General features: G+C 51.6%; 1 protein-coding gene across 1 annotated transcript; it reads right to left on the reverse strand.

Moving 5' to 3' along the window:
• Positions 1-14010: 14010 nt before the first annotated feature.
• SPATC1 (spermatogenesis and centriole associated 1) lies at positions 14011-20783 on the reverse strand. The gene is made up of 3 exons (XM_042464213.1): positions 20215-20783; positions 16598-16731; positions 14011-14421 (listed from the first exon to the last, which is right to left on the reverse strand). The coding sequence occupies exons 1-3, from the start codon at positions 20486-20488 to the stop codon at positions 14092-14094; spliced, it is 738 nt and encodes a 245-aa protein (XP_042320147.1). The 5' UTR covers positions 20489-20783; the 3' UTR covers positions 14011-14091.
• Between the last annotated feature and the right edge of the window lie 6 nt (positions 20784-20789).

Raw genomic sequence — 20789 nt, forward strand, 5'->3', positions numbered from 1 at the left:
GTCCTGCAGAAAACGGAGTTTATCGCACACAAAGACGTCCTCCAAGAGGCCCCGTTCCATCCCCCGGCGTGCACCCGTTCCCATCCAGTCCTGAGGGGTGTGATTTTTGCCTGACGGACTACCTTCCGTCAGCAAAAATGGCTCCCATCAGGACTGGATGGGAACGGATGCACGCCGGGGGACAAACCGGGGCCTCTTGGAGGACATCTTCGTGTGCGATAAACTCCGTTTTCTGCAGGACGCGCGTGCACACAAGTGTCCTCCTCCAGTCCCCAGAACGTTGAAAATTGTGTGTGCGATAAGGTTCGCAGGGTAGAGCACTCCATAGTAAAGCACTCCAGGTTGCCAGCCACTGCTGCATCTTGTGGCAGTGAGTTCCACGGTTTAACTATGCCCTGTGTGGAAAAAGACTTCCTTTTATCTGGCCTTTTTGTCTATCGTCCAACCAACTTATGCTGCCTCTTCCACCATAAAATCCCTGTTGATTTCGCCTGTTAGCTGAGCTCCAGCCTTCCAGAACTGGGTTGGGCAAATGGTGGCCCTTGGGCCGCATGCAGTGCTCCAGGCCGGGCGCCTTTTGTTGCCATTTTGGGGGACTGTTTGTTTGTTTGTTTGATTTTGCCCAATAGACTCAAATGCACCTATGGGCTGCATTTTATGGGGGGGTCATTTTAGACTCAGGAGAATCTTTCTAAAGAGCTGCTAGTGAATAGGAAGTGACTTCAGGACCTTTCCTGGCCCTAAAATGCCCCCCACCCCACATACTAAACTAGAGCAGAAATGCCCCTGATGGCAAAACCCCAAATTCCAGGATTTTATGGGAGCTACAGCACTTAAGTGCTGCCAGGCTGTATTATGTCTACAGTTTAGGCTACATCTATAGTGCAGAAATAATCCAGTTTGACACCACTTTAACTGTTATGGCTCAATGCTATGGCATTCTGGGATTGTGGAATTAGAGGGCATCTGAAGAAATTTTGTAGGGCAACTAATTGATTTCTTTGTGTGGGGATTTAGAGGTTGCAGCCCGCCAAAATTTCAGAGGGGGCAATATGGTCACCTAGCCTCTGACGGTTGCCCACCCCTTTCTAGAATGAGTAAAAAAGGTATGTAAGATCAAAGAGAGAGTAGACCTTTGCCAAGAGGGACATTTTAAAAGCTGCACCTTTTAAAGAAGGATGCTTTGCTGCGGCTTCAGGGGTTCCTTTTACTCGGTTCTGCCTGCTTCTTGCTTGGTGTCCTCTCAACACACACAGGCACCCAAAGCACCCAAAGCCCCTGCCAGGCCACCCCCCAGAAACAGGGGACCCCTCCTCACCTGCATGATTTTCTCAGGGATGTTGCCGACGGTGTAGCCATAGAGCCGGACCCGGTCGGGAAAGATGCTGGAGAGGATGCGGCGGTCCAGCTGGAAGGCCACCTCACCCACGATGCGCTCCAGGCTCTGCTGACCGAGATCTGCAAGAACCAAGAGAGGTTGGCCCTCCGCCTGGGAAGCCTGGATCTAAGTTTCCCTACGGTCATAATGGCTCGTAAAAGGAATATTTCCATTATACGCAGATGATGCGTTCCTCTGCCACAAAGTTTAACAGGTGAGGCTGAAAGCTTTTGAAGAGGTCTGTAATAACAAACAGCTGTACACAAATCACTTAATGGCTAAAGTTACGTATCTTGGCATTCGTTTCTCTATACATAAATGGACATTGAAGAAAGGGCACCAATTGGAGGAAGCCAACCACCTAAAATATTTGGGAGTTTGCCTTTCTCAGAATGTATCTGTCAGCCATTAAACTGAAAGTTCAAAAATCTAGGCAGACAGTATTAAAATTTGCAAGAGTCAACACACACTGCAGAAATAATCCAGTTTTCCCTGGCTCAGTGCTAGGGAATGCTGGGAATTGTAGTTTGTTGTGCCACACAGCACTCTCGCTGACAGAGAAGGCTAAATGTCTCACAGAAGTACAAATCCCAGGATTCCCTAGCATTGAGCCAAGGCAGTTAAAGCGTTCTCAAACTGGACTATGTCTGCAGTGTGCTTTGGACCTTAGTTGTTCCAGCCCAGATCCGTTTACAGGTGAAATATGGGACTTTTTAGGAAACAATCTACTAGCGTCAGTACAGAACCGCTTCCCAAGAATGCCATTGGGCCTCTCACCAGGCGCACTCCTCCGCCTGCGCCATGTGGGCAGATGCTGAAGTAATGCCAAGGATGTGTTCTGTTTTGCATGCCATTTTCTTTTAAAGTGCATCACTCATCCAGTGAATTATGAAGACAATGCGTGGGAGAGATAAGAAGCTATGTTTCCAAAAGCAAGATGTGAAGAATATCTGGGGATGTTTCGATTTGACCCTGCAGCTCCGACATGCAGCGGCTGACAGAAAAGTCGTATCCTAGTCTGCATGGGCCAAAGTTTTGGGTTTGGAGCAGTGGTCCAGACGATGTCCGGTGGGTTCCACACAAAAACTGGGGTAAAACACCCTTCAGTCTCCTTTTAAAGTTTAAGGTTTAGGTGGAATCTCTTTTCCAGTGGTTTGTATTGATGTTGTTAACTGCCTTCGAGCTGATCTGGACCCACGGGGACCCTTTGGATGAGACATCTCCAAGAAAACCCTCTGTCCGCCGCTCCTCTGTTCAGGTCCTGCAAACTCAGACTCAAAGCGATCCCTTTAATAGTATCCATCCATCTTGCATGCGGCCCCTCTCTCTTTCTGCTTCCCTCACCCTTTCCTAGCATTATTGTTTTTACCTGCCATCCTGTCTCATAGAATCGTAGACTTGGAAGAGACCCCAAGAAGGGCCCTGACCCAGTCCAACCCCTTCATTCTGCCATGCAGGAACTCTCAGTCAAAGCATTCCCATCGACAGATGGCCATCCAGCCTCTGCTTAAAGACAGCCTCCAAAGAAGGAGACTCCACTGCACTCCGAGGAAGGAGTGTGTTCCACTGTCAAACAGCCCTTACTCTCAGGAAGGTCCTCCTAACATTGAGGCAGAATCCCTTTTCCTGGAGCTTGCATCCATTGCTCCATTGGGTCCTAGTCTCTGGAGCAGCAGGAAACAAGCTTGCTCCCTCTTGAATATGACATCCCTTCAGATATTTAAAGAGGGCTCTCATATCACCTCTTAACCTTCTCTTCTCCAGGCTAAACATCCCCAGCCACCTGAGTCTCTCTTCAAAAGGCTTCATGGTTTCCTGACCCTTCACCATTTTAGTCGCCCTCCTTTGGACACATGGCTCCAACTTCTCAATGTCCTTTTTGAATTGTGGGGCCCAGAACTGGACACAGTATTATTCCAGGTGAGGCTTGACCAAAGCAGGATAGAGCGGCACTTTTACTTCCCCTGATCTAGAGATTATACTTCTATTGATGCAACCTGGAATCACATTGGCCTGTCTGGATTCAGATTAGGAACTGGAGCAGATTAGGAGCAGATGAGAAACTGGAGAGTGTCCAAAGGAGAGTAACTAAAATAGTGAAAGGTCTGGAAACCATGCCCTATGAGGAACGACCTAGGGAGCTGGGGATGTTTACCCTGGAGAAGAGAAGGTTAAGAGGTGATTCTGTTGGTCTACCATCCACCCCGTGCGCTAACTGACTCCCTAGCCGAGCTGACACTACTGGTCTCGGAACTGGTGTTGGAGTCCCCTCGGCTTCTTGTACTGGGGGACTTCAACATCCCTTTCGAGGCCAGTCAAGGTCCAACAGGTGTGGCTCGGGAGTTCATGGCTACCATGACTGCCATGGGCCTATCCCAATTGGTCTCAGGGCCCACGCATTGCGCTGGTAATACTCTCAATGTTGTCTTTAGTACGGACATGGATACTCTGTGGGCAGAGGTAGTTAATATCTCTGCCTTGTCATGGATGGACCATTTCCTGGTTGAGGTGCGGCTCAAGGCTTCTACCTATTGCCCCCCCCCCCCACAGGGGTGGTGGACCTATTAGGATGGTCCACCCTCGAAGGCTGATAGAACCCAAAAGGTTCCAAGAAGCCCTAGAGGGGTATATGGTTGGTTCCGACGGCGATTCTGTTGATGCCCTAACATCTGGGATACCGATCTCTCCAGGGCTATACACAGTATTGCTCCCAAGCGTCCTTTCTGGCCTGCTTCCAAGAAGCAACCCTGGTACACGGAAGATCTCAGGGAAAGGAAGCAGGCCGTGCAACGACTAGAGCACAACTGGCGAAGACACCAGCACTTAGCCGACAAGACACTCCTTGAGTCTCTTTTGAAGGCTTACGGAGTGGCAATAAGTGCAGCAAAGCATTTGTACTATGCTGCACGTATTGCATACGCGGAGTCGCGCCCGGCAGAGCTGTTCAGGGTAGTGAGGGAGCTTACTCATCTGCCCCCCTCCCTGAACCCTATTTTAGAACCATTGAAAGCCTGCTGTGACGAATTTAACAACTTCTTCGCAGATAAAATCTCTCGGCTAAGGGCTGATCTCAACGCCAGTATTTCTTCAGATCCTATAAGAGAGGCTTCCAGAGTGTCCGTGGACTCCATTAAACTGGATCACTTTGAGTTTGTGAGTACCGAGGAAGTGGACAAGATTCTCCGAAGTCTTAGGAAGACAACATGCTCTCTCGATCCCTTTCCTTCATGGCTGGCAGCTCAGGGGGGAACGGCGGTCACTTCTATGTTACGCCGTATAATTAATTCATCCTTCAGGGAGGGGCGTTTTCCATCTAGCTTAAAATCAGCAGTAGTAAAACCTCTGCTAAAAAAGTCCTCCCTGGACCCCCTGATTCGGAATAACTATCGGTCTGTGTCACTGCTGCCTTTTCTGGGGAAGGTGGTCGAGAGGGCGGTTGCCTTCCAGCTTCAGGGGATCTTGGAAGAAACAGATTTTCTAGACCCATTTCAAACCGGCTTCCAGGCGGGCTACGGAGTTGAGACTGCCATGGTCGCCCTGGTCGATGATCTCCATCTGGGCATGGACAGGGGTAGCGTGTCCCTGTTAGTGCTTTTGGATATCTCAGCGGCTTTCGATACCATAGACCATGGTATCCTTCTGGGACGCCTGAGGGAGTTGGGAATCGGGGGCACTGCGCTTCAGTGGTTCCGTTCCTACCTCTCAGGTCAATTCCAGATGGTGCAGCTGGGGGACTCTTGCTCCGATAAGAGGGCCCTTACATCTGGTGTCCCTGAAGGAGCCATTCTGTCCCCCATGCTATTTAACATTTACATGAAACCGCTGGGAGAGATCATCCGGAGACACGGGGTGCGGTGTTATCAGTACGCTGATGACACCCAAATATGTTTCTCTGTGCCTCTGACTGATGCAGTGACTAGGGATGGCATCTCTCCTCTAAATGCCTGCTTGGAGTCGGTAATGGGCTGGATGAGGGAAAACTGACTCAGCTTGGATCCAGAGAAAACGGAAGTACTAGTGATAGGTTCCCCAGATCTGGGTGGTGAGATTTGCCCACCTGTCCTGAATGGGGTCACGCTCCCCCTGAAGGACTCAGTTCGCAGTCTGGGGGTGCATTTGGACTCGTCACTCCAGCTGACTTCTCAGGTGGATGACGGTCAGAAGCACCTGTTACCACCTTCGGCTGATACGCCAGCTGCGACCCTACCTGGGCCGGGGGGACCTTGAAACGGTGGGACATGCTCTGGTAACCTCTCGATTGGATTTCTGTAATGCGCTCTACATGGGGCAACCCTTGTACCAAACCCAGAAGCTTCAGCTAGTGCAGAATATGGCAGCTAAGTTGGTCACTGGATGTCCCAGGGCTGACCATATAACACCGATTCCGCATGATCTCCATTGGCTGCCTGTTCACTTCCAGGGACAATACAAGGTGTTGGTTATAACCTATAAAGCCCTAAATGGCTTGGGCCCAGGGTACTTGGAGGACCGCCTCTCCCCATATAATCCGCCCCGCACACTCAGGTCATCTGGGAAGAGTTTGCTGAGGATCCCGAAGGCGAGATATGTGTCAACCTCACAAAGGGCCTTTTCCATCTTGGCCCCTGGGATCTGGAACACCTTTCCTGGGGAACTCTGCTCTGCCACCTCCCTGGATCTCTTTAAAAAGAGACTGAAGAGGCAAGCCTTCCCCGATGCTCCTTGATATCATGTGACTCCCCCCTATATGTACTGTACTATCGGCTGCACTCAGCTAGCTTGGATTTGATGTAATGGTTTTAATTTGTATAACTGTAATGTCCTTATTGAAGTTTTATTTATGTATTGCAATTTTTATTCTGTATTATCTACTCTGTCATTGCAGTACACTGCTTTGATCACTGCGGAAAAGCGGTTTATAAATAAAACATCATCATCATCATCATCATCATTATTATTATTATTATTATTATTATTATATGACAGCCCTGTATAAGTATTTGAAGGGATGTCATATTGAGGAGGGAGCAAGCCTGTTTTCTGCTGCTCCAGAGAACAGGACCCGGAACAATGGATGCAACCTCCAGGAAAAGAGATTCCAGCTCAACATTAGGAGGAACGTCCTGACAGTAAGAGATATTCAAAGTGGAATGCACTCCTTCCTGGGAGTGTAGTGGAGTCTCCTTCCTTGGAGGTCTTTAAACAGAGGCTGGATGGCCATCTGTCAGGGATGCTTTGATTGTGATTTCCTGCATGGCAGAGGGGGGTTGGATTGGATAAGGGCCCTTGCCGTCTTTTCCAACTCTATGATTCTACGATTCTATGATTCTAGGTGTTGGCCATGTTACAGTATACAGTTCAAAGTATTGGAACAACCGGCATTGTGACCTTGGCACAAGCGGTGTGCGCAGCAATACAGAGCATCATCAAATCAGTCACTAGGAACACTGGGTCAGAAATGTCCTCTCCTCTAAACAGAGGCTAAGCTAAAGAAGCCAGATGGGTTGATTTCCTGCTGGCTATAAATTAGTTCAGTCCAAGCCATTATGTTGCTTCAGTTCTAGCACTTCCTGGAGATTTTGTCTGAAGTGTCTGGCTTTGTGGGTCTTTGGTCTTTGTACCTTGATGCAATCTTTCTTACAACTCCCTTCTCACCTTTGGTTTCAGCTTATCACTTCTTATCCCATTTGGACTTTGGGCGGACTGGACCATGCATCTGCTTCCAAGGGGAAACCCATGTAAACCCTGGGGTTTGCCTGTTTTCCCCACCGTCGGTTCCTGCAGGCTCTAGGTGCATTTACCTCGGCACTTGCCAACTTTAAACAGCACAGGAGCGGGTCTGCCTTTCTCAGAAGATGAAGCAGACATTATCAGTGACTTGGACGAAAGAGCAGGAGGGACGCTTATCAAATGTGCAGATGGCACCAAATTAGGAGGAGCAGCTAATAGTCCAGAGGACAGGATCAAGATTCAAAATGACCTCAATAGATTAGAAAGCTAGGCCAAAGCTAACAAAATGAACTTCAACAGGGAGAAATGTACTGCACTTAGTTAGAAGTGTGATAGTGAAAAACCAATAATCAATATTTAGTCCATATAAATGTATGAATATAACCAAGAGACCCAAATGTACACCTAGAAAGGAATTGAAAACGGAGGCCCCTCTAAGGAATGCAGGAAAGGGTTTGTAGAGATGTGTGTTCGCCTGTAAAAGGTGTTGGTTTTCCTTTTTTAAGGGCTCTCAGCATTTTATCGGACCCCTAGTTCTGGCTGTGAGCGGCTGGCAATAAATAGCTGTGTTTTAAAGAACCGGCTCCCTTTTGTCTTTCTCTGTCGCTGAGGTTATTTGCTAAATAAAGTGGCAGTTTTCAGAACTCTCCTGAAATTCTGCTACAGTTGAAGTGAAATGCATAGATATAGGATGGGGATACCTGGCTTAAGGAGACTTAAATGTGTGAAAGGGATCTAGGAGTCCAAGTAGACCACAAGTTGAACATGAGTCAACAGTGCGATGCAGCAGCTAAAAAGGCCAATGTGATTCCAGGCTGCATCAATAAAAGTATAGTGTCTAGATCAAGAGAAGTATTAGTGCCACTGTATTCTGCTCTGGTCAGGCCCCACCTGGAATACTGTGTCCAGTTCTGGGCACCACAATTCAAAAAGGACATTGAGAAACTGGAGCCACGTGTCCAAAGGAGGGAGACTAAAATGGTGAAGGGTCTGGAAGCCATGAAGCCCTTTGAGGAAGGACTGAAGGAGCTGGGGATATTTAGCCTGGAGAAGAGAAGGTTAAGAGGTGATATGATAGCCCTATATAAATTCTTGAAGGGATGCCATATTGAGGAGGGAGCAGGCTTGTTTTCTGCTGCTCCAGAGAAAAGGACACAATGCAATGGATGCAAGCTCCAGGAAAAGAGATTCCAGCTCAACATTCAGAGGAACCTCCTGAGAGTAAGGGCTGTTTGACAATGGAATGCACTTCTTTCTCAGAGATTGTGGTGGAGAGTTCTTCTTTGGAGGTCTTTCAACAGAGGCTGGATGGCCATCTGGACTGGATGGCTTTGATTGTGAGTTCCTGCATGGCAGAAGAGGGTTGGACTGGGTGGCCCTTCCTGGGGTCTCTTCCAACTCTATGATTCTATGTTTCTATGACATTGCAGCTGAATCCTGCTCCACATCCACAAAATTACAGCAGGAAGAGGAGTTGGAAGGAAGACGTCCAAGCCCCCAGGAAAGGCAAAGGCTTTGGGGTCCAGCAAAATCTCTCCCCCAAAGAAGGAGTGAAAGGTTACATTTCCCCAACTGTGACCACCCTCGAAATATCTCACTTTTCAATCCATTGGGTTGCCAGTAGAAGACCCCAGCAGTGTCCCAATGCATTGCTGGGGCCTGACAAGTTAAATCCTTGGGTGATGGCAGGGAGATGATGATGATGATGATGATGATGATGATGATGATGATGATGACGACTATTATTGTGGTGGTCTCCTGGGGTCCCATCCAGCTCAGAGGAGGGCATAGAGCACCTTCACGTGTGCATACTGCCTACTCCCCCTTGGGCAGCCTCGCTTCCCCCCATTCACCCCCCACTTGCAGTGCAGCCCCTCACCCAGGGCCAGGGGTGCAACCGAGACCCCTTCCTCACCTTTGGCTAGCTTGGTGGTGCTGACGGACAAGGCCTGGCCACGTTGGTCACGGGGCCTCCTCTCGGAGGGCTTGGGGCTAGCAGGGCCAGTGGCGCCCAGGAGTGGGCTGTAGCTCTGGAAGGGATCCAAGAGTGTACTCTGGACCGGGGCTTGGGCTTGGGCTTGGGCTTGGGCCTGGGCTTGGGCTTGGGCCTGGCTTTGGGCTTGGACTTGGGGTGGGGGCATGGGTGGGGCTGGAGCTGGGGTTGGGACTGGGACTGGGGCTTGAGCTTGGGCTAGGGACGAGAGAGCAATTGGGGCCCCTGACTGGGCCATGAGAGGACTCTGTGCCAGGGGCACGGGGGGCACGAGGCCCAGGGACGAAGGGAACTTGAAGAAGGGCTGGGTCTGGCCAGCTGAGGCAATATGCAGGGGCGGGTAGCCAGGCGGCGAGAAGGTGCCAGGTGGGGGCAGGTGGAGTGGAGGTGGCCGAGGGCGGGCGATGGCAGCAGCACCCCCAACAGGCACCAGGTTGGCATTGGCATTGTAGTCATCCAAGATGGGGAAGTTGTTCACATTGAAGAGGTCACTGGGCAAGGGGGTCTGGGGGGCCTCGTAGTTCCACCAGATCGTGCCACTGAGTGGAGTGTGGGCACCGAGCGTGGAGGAGCCATAGGTGGCCGCAGCGGAGTCAATGAGGGTCCCACTCCCTGGTAAGAAGACGCTGTCATCCCCCAGGGAACCCACAGGACTGCCACCGCCAGTGGTGGGGACTGGGCTGGAGACCCCCACTGGAGAGGTGGGCTGGGAACCGTGCCCCATGTCAGCAGCCGGTGAGGAGGGGGCCCTGTCCAAATCGGTGGCCTGGGGGCTACGACCAGGCGAGGCAGGAGCAACAGTGGCACCGGGGTCCGGTGGTGGCGTAGGGGGGGCACCACCGGCTGTGGTACCTCCTGCAATGGGGGAGAAGGGGAAGGCGGTAGCGGCTGGGCTTCCGGGTGGGGCAGCCGTGCCAGGCAGGGTGGCCCCCATGGCCGGAGGAGAGGGGAGGACGGTGTAGGTGGTGCCCAGTGGGGAAGGGGAGAAGGGGGTGCCACTGGGGGCCAGAGTGGGAGGGATGCTGCCTGGTGGGGAGATCCCCGGGGAGAAAGGGGGGACAGAGCCAGGGACACGGAAAGTGACATGACCAAAGAGGCTCTGGGGGCCAGAGGGGCCCTGCTGCAGGCCGAAGGGGTTGCTGAGTCCAGAGAGGTCAATGGGGCCGAAGCCAATGCCGAAGGCAGTGGGGCTGGTGGGGCTGGTGGGGCTATGGATTGGGCAGGTGGCCTGTGATGGGAGGCAAGTGTGGGGCAAGGATGTGGAGGGCATGAGGGGTAAGAAATTGCCCCCGCCGGGAGGGCTCAAGCCAGATGTTGGTCCGGCGCCAGAGCCAGAGCCGGAACCAGTGAGGTGGGGGTGCCAGGGGATGGAGCACTCATAGCAAAAGCCCCGCAGAGGGATGTTGCTGCCTGGGGGGTTTGGCAATCCGCCGCCACTGCCGCCTCTGCCATCTGCCAAGGAGAGAAAGAGAGAAGATGGGAAAGAGAGGTCAGGACTAGCAACATGAACACATTGGAGATTATCACACGGGGAAGGGATAAGGAAGGATCTCTCCCTGTCCTTATCCTGTCTTTGACTGCGATCCCGCGAAAGGCTTTCAGATCGTAGTGCAGTGGCATTGCATTATTGCAAACCCCTGTTGATGCAAAATGCTGGGCAATGCCAATTCAATGATGGGACAATGATGGGATGGGCATGACGTTGCTTGAAAGCCTTTTGCACATTCGCAGTCAATAGTGCTTTCTGGATGAGAAAATGACGGGATAAGCTCAACGTCACATAAAAATCTTCTTGTGATTGCGCTATAAGAATGGGGAAAGGATGGGACAAGTGTCCTAAAGCCAAACCTGCTTTTAAGTCTTCCTGTCTCAAGCCTATGGAATTCTGGGAGTTGGAGTATGTTGTGGGGTCCAGAGTGGAGCTCTGCTCCTCTCTGGGCCCACAACAAACACCAGTTCCCAGAATTCCATAGCCTTGAGCCAGACAGACAAGAGTTAAAGCGGTGCCAAAGTAGGAGGAATTTCAAAATGTCCTCCTCCGTTTTGAGCACCAATAAGAAGCATCAATATGAGTGTTTTTAGCTTTTATTTGGTCATGCCCTACATTTTTCCCTTGGATGTCCTGCATTTTGCGGCGCCTTGTCCTCCTTTGAGGTTAGGACATTTGGTCATGCTGCGTTTCCCCATATGCCATTCAGTGGCCCAGGGCAGCGTCTGCACTGCAGAAATAATGCAGCTTGATGGCACTTGAAATACAGAGAAAGCTAAGTAGCTCCCAAACAACCAGAATCCCATAGCTATTGAGCCGTGGCAGTTAAAGCAGTGCAAAAGTGCGTTAATTCTGCAGTGTGGATGCAGCGCTGGTTTCACAGGAGGAGGCTGGCTCTGAATTGAGGAGCAGGGCATTTTTCTCTCCACTTCTCCTGATGCTCTCCAGAGAGTTTGGGCACACTGAGCACATGTCCAGTGTGGCCAGAGGAGCCCAGCAGTCAGGGAAGGAGCAGAATTCTTTGTCCTCAGCTTCTGGAGGCAGGAAGGAACGGCAGCTCCGTTTTGTAGCTTTGTGACTGGCATCTCCGGAAGAGATGGCCTGGGAGAAAAAGAGGTGGCAGCCCAGGAGAAAGATCTGGGAAAGAACGAGCGGCCGCCATTCAATATGGTTTCTGTAGCACGAACCTCTACGGATGGACCAATGCGTTCCTTGCACTTTGCAACCCTGTTGTGAATGGCATTGTGCAACTGAACACACGCTTGAATCTGTAGCCCAAAGTGCACAGATATCTGGATAATGTGCATAGACATGGATGTGTGAGCTCCATATGCCCAACTTCATTTCTACCCATTTGCCCTGAACGTGGACATTCTGAGCCAATGACAAATGTCTCGCCGCTTCTGTAAGGCCATCTGGGCATGAGGAAGATACGATGCCAGGATCCCAACATCCACAGATCTCAGGATTCTATAGGATGGAGCTGAAACAGTTAAAGTGGTGTCAAACTACATTATTTCTGCAATGTAGACACACCCCCAGAGTGGATTCACTGCCCCGCTGACATGGGAATGACCAGTTGCTGCTACTATTCACAGCACTGATTATGATGGCTGAGGCTGATGGGAGCTACAGTCCAGCACCACATATTTCCCCAGGGCCTGCTCTTCAAGACTGTGGGGCATGCGTCCATCCTTATCCTTATGGGTTGTCATCAGAGGGCTGTGTTGTGTCACAAGCCTGTCTTTGAAGCTATGCACATATTCATGATGGCTTCATAGATGGTTACAGCTCTGGGACCCAAAAGCCCTGAGAGGAGACTGAGAGGGGCTTTGATGGCTATGTTTAAATGTATGGAAGACGGGTCAATTTGGTTTTAGTTGGGATGACCACCAGTACACTTGTCTTTCTACATTTGCAGCTCTGACCTTTGTGGATTTGATTAGTCACAGAGTTTATTAATATGTTCTCTCTAGGAATATCTAGGTCCTCCAGTGCAACTCTATGGTCAGCTTTAACCAAAGGTTTCACTGAAGGACCTATACAGATTCCTAGAGAGGACATTCCACTAGGCCTTTGTAGCCTCTCCAGCGCAATTCTATGGTCAATGTCTGGCAGAGGACCTAGAGATTCTTAGAGAGGTGTTCTCTCAGGTAAAACATAGTGTTTTTGTTATTTGCATTTCCCCCACATTCAAGGGGTCTTGTGCCCCTAACCCCAGCGAATGGGGAGGGACACATTCATGTCAAGGGGAAACCTTTAAATTTTTACAGTACAGCAGATACAGAGAGACCAAAAAGCACAAACCTGGAAAGGTCATGCTGCCTTTTAAGTGAACTTCTGATGACTGGTCCCATAGACCTCAAGGCATGTGGAAAGGACCCCTGTCACTTAATGGCTGTGAATATTGCTGCTTCCAGCCCTTGCCATGTGCATTTCCTCTTGGAGGTCACAGACAAAGAAGTCTTTCAGCCCAAAGCATAACCCAATCGTTCTGCCATCCCCCATTGTATTTTCCCCACATCCCATCCTGTCCCAAGCTCCCTGGGGTTGTCCTGGCCTTGTTTGCTTAAATCAATGTCACTGCCATCCACCAAAAATATTGCTTTTCTAACTCCAAAGTTAAAACCATTGACCAGCTGGGAATCCCATTGTTTCTGGGATTCCTGCAAAATCAACTCCAACTGCCTCAAGACAAAGTTTGGCCCATTAATATGCCCACTTTGGCCATTCCCACTTTGATCCAGTTTGGAATAAGGCGGAAACTCTGTCCAATTCAAGCCTGGCCCCTCGGCACCATTCAGCTCCAAGCTTTCTCCCAGACTGGAGCCTGGCTTCTGGAACTGGCAAGCATTGCCCATTGCAATCCTTTCCTTTGCTATCTAGTACCACCTTTTTAATATCTTAGTTCTTGGGATGTCTGCGAGTGCTTTGTGTGGATGTTGAAATCTCTCTTATTGTTCAAATAATAAAACTGAGTTGTAGTTAGCACTCTGGAGTTCTAGTTTTTTGCACCCAGTTCACAAAGGCAGATTACCCTGGCCCTCTCATTGCTGAATTATTGAACTAAATGAAGTTTTCAATTGAATACTATTTGTGGGTGCCCTCCTGGGACCCTAGGCTTTTGAATCACACTCTTCTGGGATGGCAAGGATCCAGGACTTTCTCAACGAAACGGACCAGATGCATGAAAAGAGAAGCTTCGGACCTCAATGGAAGCAGAAAGGGGGAATGGGAGGCCTTCTTTCTCTGGGAAGGGGCCCAAATCCTTGCCCCTTCCCCAGCCTCTTGCCCCAAATGGTCATGGAAGCCAGAAGAGATGTATGGCAGCCTTTCCCAGGCTATGGGGGGGGGGAAGAACTGTGGTCAAGAACGTGCCCCCCCAAGACGCCTCTGCAGGACCACGGAGCCACAGAATGAGACAGACACGGGATGCTCTGCCCAGGCAGTGCCAGATGGTTTATTGAGTTGGCAGCAAGGCACACGCTGGAGGAAGAAAGGACGGAGGCAGGAGGCGATGGTTCACCAGAGGAAGAGGGACTTCCCATCACCCAGGGAGAGCTGGTAGAGGCAATTGAGCAGCAGCTGGCAGGTCTCCTGCATCTCCGGAGACACTGTCTCCTTGATGACATTCTGCAGATACTGGACGTCGTTGAGATTGGCAGCTTCTGGGTCGCTGAGGTTCGGACGCTCACGGAGAATGCCGTAGGTGTTGACAATGTGCTCCATCATTATGGGGTGCATGTTGGGGTCGAAGCCCAGGGGCCTCAGATGGTCCATGATGCTTCTGTAGCGGTTCATGGCGGCGGCCGTTTCGTCGCTGCTCATTCTCAGGAAAGGGTCGGTCCGGCCCTGGAGGAGAAGGGAGAAGGCGCATCAGTGAGGCACAAGGAAAAAGCGATGAGGAGGCTCACCCCAATGGGGAGAACATCAAGGCACAGGGACATCTCTCTCATCTCCTCTCTAAGATAGCAGAAATACTCAGAATGTTGCCCACCTCCGTCCTCATACCCAGTGGCATCCCTAAGGCAAGGGACACCCAGTATGGGAGGGTGGGGTGAACTGCCTTGTTCTCCTCATACGTACCTGGCCACACTGCTGTAGTCCCCCCTCCAAGCCTTCAGAGTCCTGCGTGGCTCTTGCCATGCGGGACTCCGAAGGCACTGCCTTCCCAGCAGCAATTGCTATTCAGGGGGCCAGCGCCAGGGTCTCCAGAGAGCCTTTTTACAGTCCAGTATGGCTTCTTGGCAAGTCGCTGTGCCAGTCCCCACCCCCACCCCCCGCTATGGGGTACATTCCGCACCCCCTGCAACCCTTTAGTAAGAACACTATTCATGTCATGTGCGGAGCAATCATTCCCAAATACCTGTTATCACAAACAATTGTTGCTCTGTATAAAAGTTAATTTTGACCGTATGTACCCTGCGGTGAAAGGGCCAAGCTCCCATATCCCTATGGCATGCCGTGCTGCCCCACTTGACCTGCGACTCCTCCTGCCCTGGTTCTGCCCTGGGGAGGAAATCAGCACCTTTTCTGCTTTTGTGGGCCTGCGGTCTCTATCCTAGCCCAGGGGTGGGCTACTGCATGGGGGCTAAAGCCCAATCCCCCCCCCCCCACCGGCCTCTTCATGGGTGCAGCCCCTCTTCAGCAAACCCCAATAGCTCCATTTAATGGTGATGGGGAATGATATTAATGCAGTTGCTGTCTCCATTTTGAGGACTGCTGGAGTAATTTGGAGTTAGTTCTGGGATGTTTCAGTGAGGGGTATATTCTGCCATGTTTGCATATGTTAGGAGGGCAAATCATCTAAACATCAACACGATTGCAAGGTTGGGAGCGGCAGCAAAAATGGGCTTTAGGACGGCATCATGCCTACCCCTGTCCTAGCCCAATGCAGTCTGCTCTGAGGGGAGACCCCCCCCCAGTTGGCCGGAGTGGATTGCCCCCCCATTGCACCAGCCCCCCACCAAGGCAGGGGCATGCAAAGCTGTGCCATCAAAGGCAGTAGTCTGCCCCTTGCCCTGCCCTGAGCGGCTGCCAGGGAGTAAAGAGGAGAAGGAAGTGCCCAGCCTTTGCAGCATGCCCCCACACCCTTGGCAGAAAGGAAAGAGGGCAGCCCTGAAAATGCCAGGCCTGCTCCCCATGCCCCTCTGGGAACTGCTGGCCTGTAGGTGATCTTTTCTGTCCATCCACCTCCAAGGCTATAATTTGGCTGATTACGTCTCCTGCATCCTCCGCCAGCTCCATCAGAGAAATCACAGAATCATAGAAATTGGAATGGACCCCAAGAAGGGCCCTGACCCAGTCCAACCCCAATCTGCCATGCAGGAACTCACAATCAAAGCACCCCCATTGGCAGATGGCCATCCAGCCTCTGTTTAAAGAGCTAAATGTTCATTTAGACCAGAGACGGAAGATTCCCCACCATTTGCCTGACCTCACTTTCAGCGGGCAATGGATCTGGCCAGATCTGGAGATGGCTGAATATTTCCCCATTCCTGGTCTGGATGCAGTGGCATCATTAGGGGCTACAAGGGGTGGGGGCCACATTGGGTGACAGCACAGAGGGGAGTGTCACTCCTTGGGATGCTATATCCAGAAGGACTGACATGGCAACTGGGAAAGGCTGCTGTCCTGCTTGCCCAGTAGCCGCACTAGAGACCACAGCACTGCCTGCTTCAGTAGCAGTGGCAGCTGTAACACAGACTCCGGAGGTTTCGGCGGGTGGAAGAGCCTTTGGACTCCCATGCAGCAGCCCCGTGGGACTCTAAAGGCCAGGGGCAGCGGTCTAACCACTTGTACCAAGTGACACCAACCCTAGTGATGCCACTGGACCCTTTGCATGCGCTCTTTGCAGACTCCCGTGCTGAGGACAGAGGGCATAACCTGTACCACTAACTTGGGCCAAGGTTGAAGTTGCCATTTCCAAGAAGTGTGCTTCGACTGGTCAACTAATTTTGAATGGGGAGCCACATATATATCTGCACACACATCCTGCTTTTCTGCATGGGTGTGCATACACACTTACCTGGGCAACTTTTTCTGTGATGTTGCTGACGGTGAAGCCGTAGAGGCGGGTCTGGTTGGGGAAAATGTTGGCGAGGATCCTGCGGTCCAGCTGGAAGGCGATCTCGCCGACTATGCGCTCCTGCCTGGTCTTCTCTGTAAGGAAACCCACAGTCAGACAGCGTGGATGGGGTCCCCTGCATGCCAGCCCCCCACCTCATCCCAGGGTCTTTCTCTTGGACTGCACCCCTCACAATAGGAAGCCTGGCAACCCACCCTGGATGCCTCCCGGGGTCTTTGGTGGCAAGATGAGGCCCCAGGACAATTACCCCCCCCCCCGACTGTTTCCTGACTCTCCCCCTCCTCTCTGGTTTTCCTGCTCTGTGTCCCCTCATCGCACCCTCATACCACCCTGAATGCCACCAGTATTGTCTGCTTTTGGAAGCTACAGTAGAGTCAGGGTTGTTTAAACCTTGGATGGGGGACAGCCCCTGCAGATTGAAGTTCTGGAGACCATCCCCCTGTAAAGCTGCAAAGAATCCGGGCCTGAATGAGAGTCTGCCATGCTGCCACTAGAACTACTGTGTTCCCTTACAACACGGGCACTGCCCCTCCTGTCTTGCTGTGCAGTTTGAGGGGATGCTCTGGGTTTGGGAGCGGGGATTGGTGGTGTGTTTCCCACACTCTAAAAATACTTAATTCTGGTGTGGTACAGACCTTAGAAAAACAGCGGCCTCCCAGTGCCTGTTTTTCCGCTGGCGGGAAGCTGCAGCCGCCAAGCCGTGTTGCTTCCCGCCAGCGAAAAAAGAACCCACAAAAAGCAGGTTCTTCTAGAGCCATGGTGGTGGTGTAACGAGTTCACCGTCGGCACACTCGTTATGTAAGTGTGGTGTGGCGCTGTGTGGGCGCCGCATGGTGCTTACTTAACAATGGCATGCCCATGTATACAGGGGGCTGCCATTCTTACATCCTCGTCACGTGCTAGGGTTGCGGGGCGTGTGGGCGCTCCACCCCCGGCAACCTTAGCACATGATGAGGGTGTCCCTAAAGGCCTCTTTGTGGCGGGCTTCTGACAACCAAACTCTTGCAAAAGTCAGCTTACGCTGCAAAGTCCAGTCTGGCACATTGGAATTTTTTAAAAGTAATAAATGATTTTGAAAGGACTCTTGGTCCTGCTGTGGATTCCAAGTTTAGAGCTTGACGCCTGACAAACCTTTCAAAGCTTCAATTCCTCTGCTGCACAGCTCCTGGGCTTGCTGTGACAAATGCACAGCCAGCAAAGGAGCAATGCCAGGACATTGGACTTCCATACTGGCATGGGTCTCTACAGTTGTGCCTGACGGAGGTGGCCTCATGGGTCCACGTTGACCGAGACCAGCCCTACATTTGGTGGAAGATGTGCCTCCTTTGTCCCTTGTGGGCTCATGCATGGCCATCCTCTGCACCCATCGTCTCCCAGCCTCAGGTCTCTGCCTCTTCTTTGCAATACTCTGCTTCCATGAGCCCTTGGGGGCACATGGAGAGGCACATAGGAAGGGGGAGTGAGGCCCCCAGGATGCAGACAGATACCCCAGATCCCACATTTGTGGCTTCTGAAATCTTCAAAAATGACCCAAAAAGAGGAGTCTACGGCAGCCCAGATATCCTCCAATAATGGCCACATTTGGCCAAAAATGGCAGGGCAGAGTGACCAGAAGTGGTGTTCCAGTGTAACCGCCCAGATGTGTGAGGAAATGCCCATCTTCCCAAGCCCACCTACTCCTTCAATGGAAGGGGGTTGGCTTTGAAGAACCCAGGAAAGTCAGGATCAAGCTGGCCAAGAGCTCCAGTGATGCAGAACAAAATGTTCCCCTCTGGCTTAGTGCAAATGTGAATTTGGGGCGGCTGGACATCTTGAGCATGAAGGGCCTGGATTGGTAGGCGCTAAGCCTGTGGCTGCCTGAAGCAGTTTGGGGATGAATTCAATGTACAGACAAAGCACATTATGCTCTCCAAGCTGAAAAATGAAGCGTACAGCCCCATCCTTCCCAGTGTACGTCACCTATTCAAAATGGGAAGCCTCACTCTTATCAGGCAAGATGGGATGATAATACCCTGCATATGGGAAGTCGGCATGCCCTTCAGCCTTATATTATATTGTATGTTTGTTGGAATCATCCGTTGTGCTATTTGTGTTACCAAAACAGACCACATGCGGGGTTTAAAAAAATCCTATCTAGGCTGAAGGAAAACTGTAAACCAGATGCCAGGAGGAAGACGGGTCCACTTTATCCAGGCTGACAGGACCATTTTTGGGGACAAAATATCCCGGGGACAAACAGCAACAACTGTGGGGCAGCAGGAACCAGGTACGGGGGTATGTGCCAGATTGGGCCCCAGAAGCTGTTTCCACCTTCCTTTCTGAACAAATAAGGACCATCCAAGCAAGCTTCGTTTTTGTTCTTAGCTTAAAGTGTGTTTATTGACGCAGCCGTTTGGTCTTGCATGGCACCCCCTTTTTTCGCAGGCACAGAAGTCACCATTCAGCGGAGGGAGCCCAGTCTAGCCCAGCTTTTAAGTTCAGGACCTGAGACGCTTTACATCTGGTGCTGCCCCAGAGTGCAGAAGGGGCCCAGGGACCCTCTGTGTCAGACCCTGGCCTGAAACCCTGGGCAAAGATAAAGATATTCCCCCTTGATGAGGTTGCCATATCCGACTGTAGAGTGTGCTGCTCATCTGCGTTACTAAACCACAGAGCAAAGACAGCTCTGGCGGTCGTGTGGCCAGCACAACTGCATCCTAACCCTAACCCTATTTGTCTACTTGCCCTTTTACGTGCTTTAGAACTGCTAGGTTGGCAGAAGCTGGGACTACTGACAGGAGCTCACCCATCGTGCGGCACTTAGGTCTCGACCTGCCAACCTGCTAATCTTACAATGTCAGAATCGGCGTTTGTGGGGGGGGGTACTATGTATATATGGATGTTGTACGACGCTTTGATTGCCTGGCAAAAAGCGGGATGAAAATTTTAAAAATATTTATTATTATTATTATTATTATTATTATTATTAACAACTGAGCTGCCACGTCCAGACCTGAAACCTGAAACCTAAAACCTGAAACCCTACCAAGCAGCTAGTAGGGACACCCAGAGCCCAGCCCTGCTGGAGAAGAACCTCCTGGCCAGCCCTGGCACAGCCTGACTGCTTACCTGTTCTCCTGCCTCTCTGTCCCTTCCTCACTGCCATCTTGCCAAGCCCCACAGCTAGCCTTCCCCCCCTAACCCGTCTACATCTCTCCATGCTGTTTCTGGGGAGGGGTTTTTGACCACCACCACTCTCCAAGACATGCACATGCTCTCACTGCTAGAACCCTGCCAACCTTTCTGGGGTCCAAGCAATGGCTCCCTGGGTCACTTGGCTTGCCCACTTTGTTCTAGGGCCACAAGGGCTACTGCAGAGTCCTTGGCTCTGAGTTTGTGGCTGGCTACACAAGCACAGCTCTGCCGTGCCGCCCAGCTCCTTTGTGGGTCCCAGGGTGGCTCAGGAAATGGGTGCCTGGGCAGCACGGCTGCATAGCACCAACCTTGCCCATGCCCTCTTTCCCCACTTGCTGACCTCTGTGCCTGACTGTTGAGGGACAGGTTCCAGTCTCGCTCACCTTTTGGTTTAATATCAGTGCTGGTCTTCGCTGCGAGGCTGGCGTCTCGTTTAACGACTTGGCTCCGGACCTTTGGCCTGACGTCGGGAGGTCTCTGGGGGCCTGCCAGGGGCTGTAGGGGGACTGCCGCGGGAAGGCCGGTGGGCATGGCTTGTTGGAGGGGGGCACCCAGAAGCCTGGCTTTCCTTCCTGGAGGCGGGGGTTGCAGGACGAAAGGTTTTGGGTTCTGCAGAATGATCGGCTGGAACTGGGCCTGGGCCTGTGGCTGGGTCATGTAAGACAGTGCAGGACCAGTGGGAGAAAAGTTGAACCAAGTACGAGGAATTGCTTGGGGTGCGGCCGTGGTCTGTGTCCTCAAGTGTGGCAGAGGCACGGGAGAAAAGTCATCCCAAGAATGAGGAATTGCTTGGGCTGCGGCCGTGGTCTGTGTCCTCAAGTGTGGCAGGGGCACGGGAGAAAAGTCATCCCATGAATGAGGAATTGCTTGGGCTGCGGCCGTGGTCTGTGTCCTCAAGTGTGGCAGGGGCACGGGAGAAAAGTCATCCCAAGAATGAGGAATTGCTTGGGCTGCGGCC

Source organism: Sceloporus undulatus, chromosome 4 (genome assembly GCF_019175285.1).
Source record: "Sceloporus undulatus isolate JIND9_A2432 ecotype Alabama chromosome 4, SceUnd_v1.1, whole genome shotgun sequence".
Taxonomy (NCBI): domain Eukaryota; kingdom Metazoa; phylum Chordata; class Lepidosauria; order Squamata; family Phrynosomatidae; genus Sceloporus; species Sceloporus undulatus.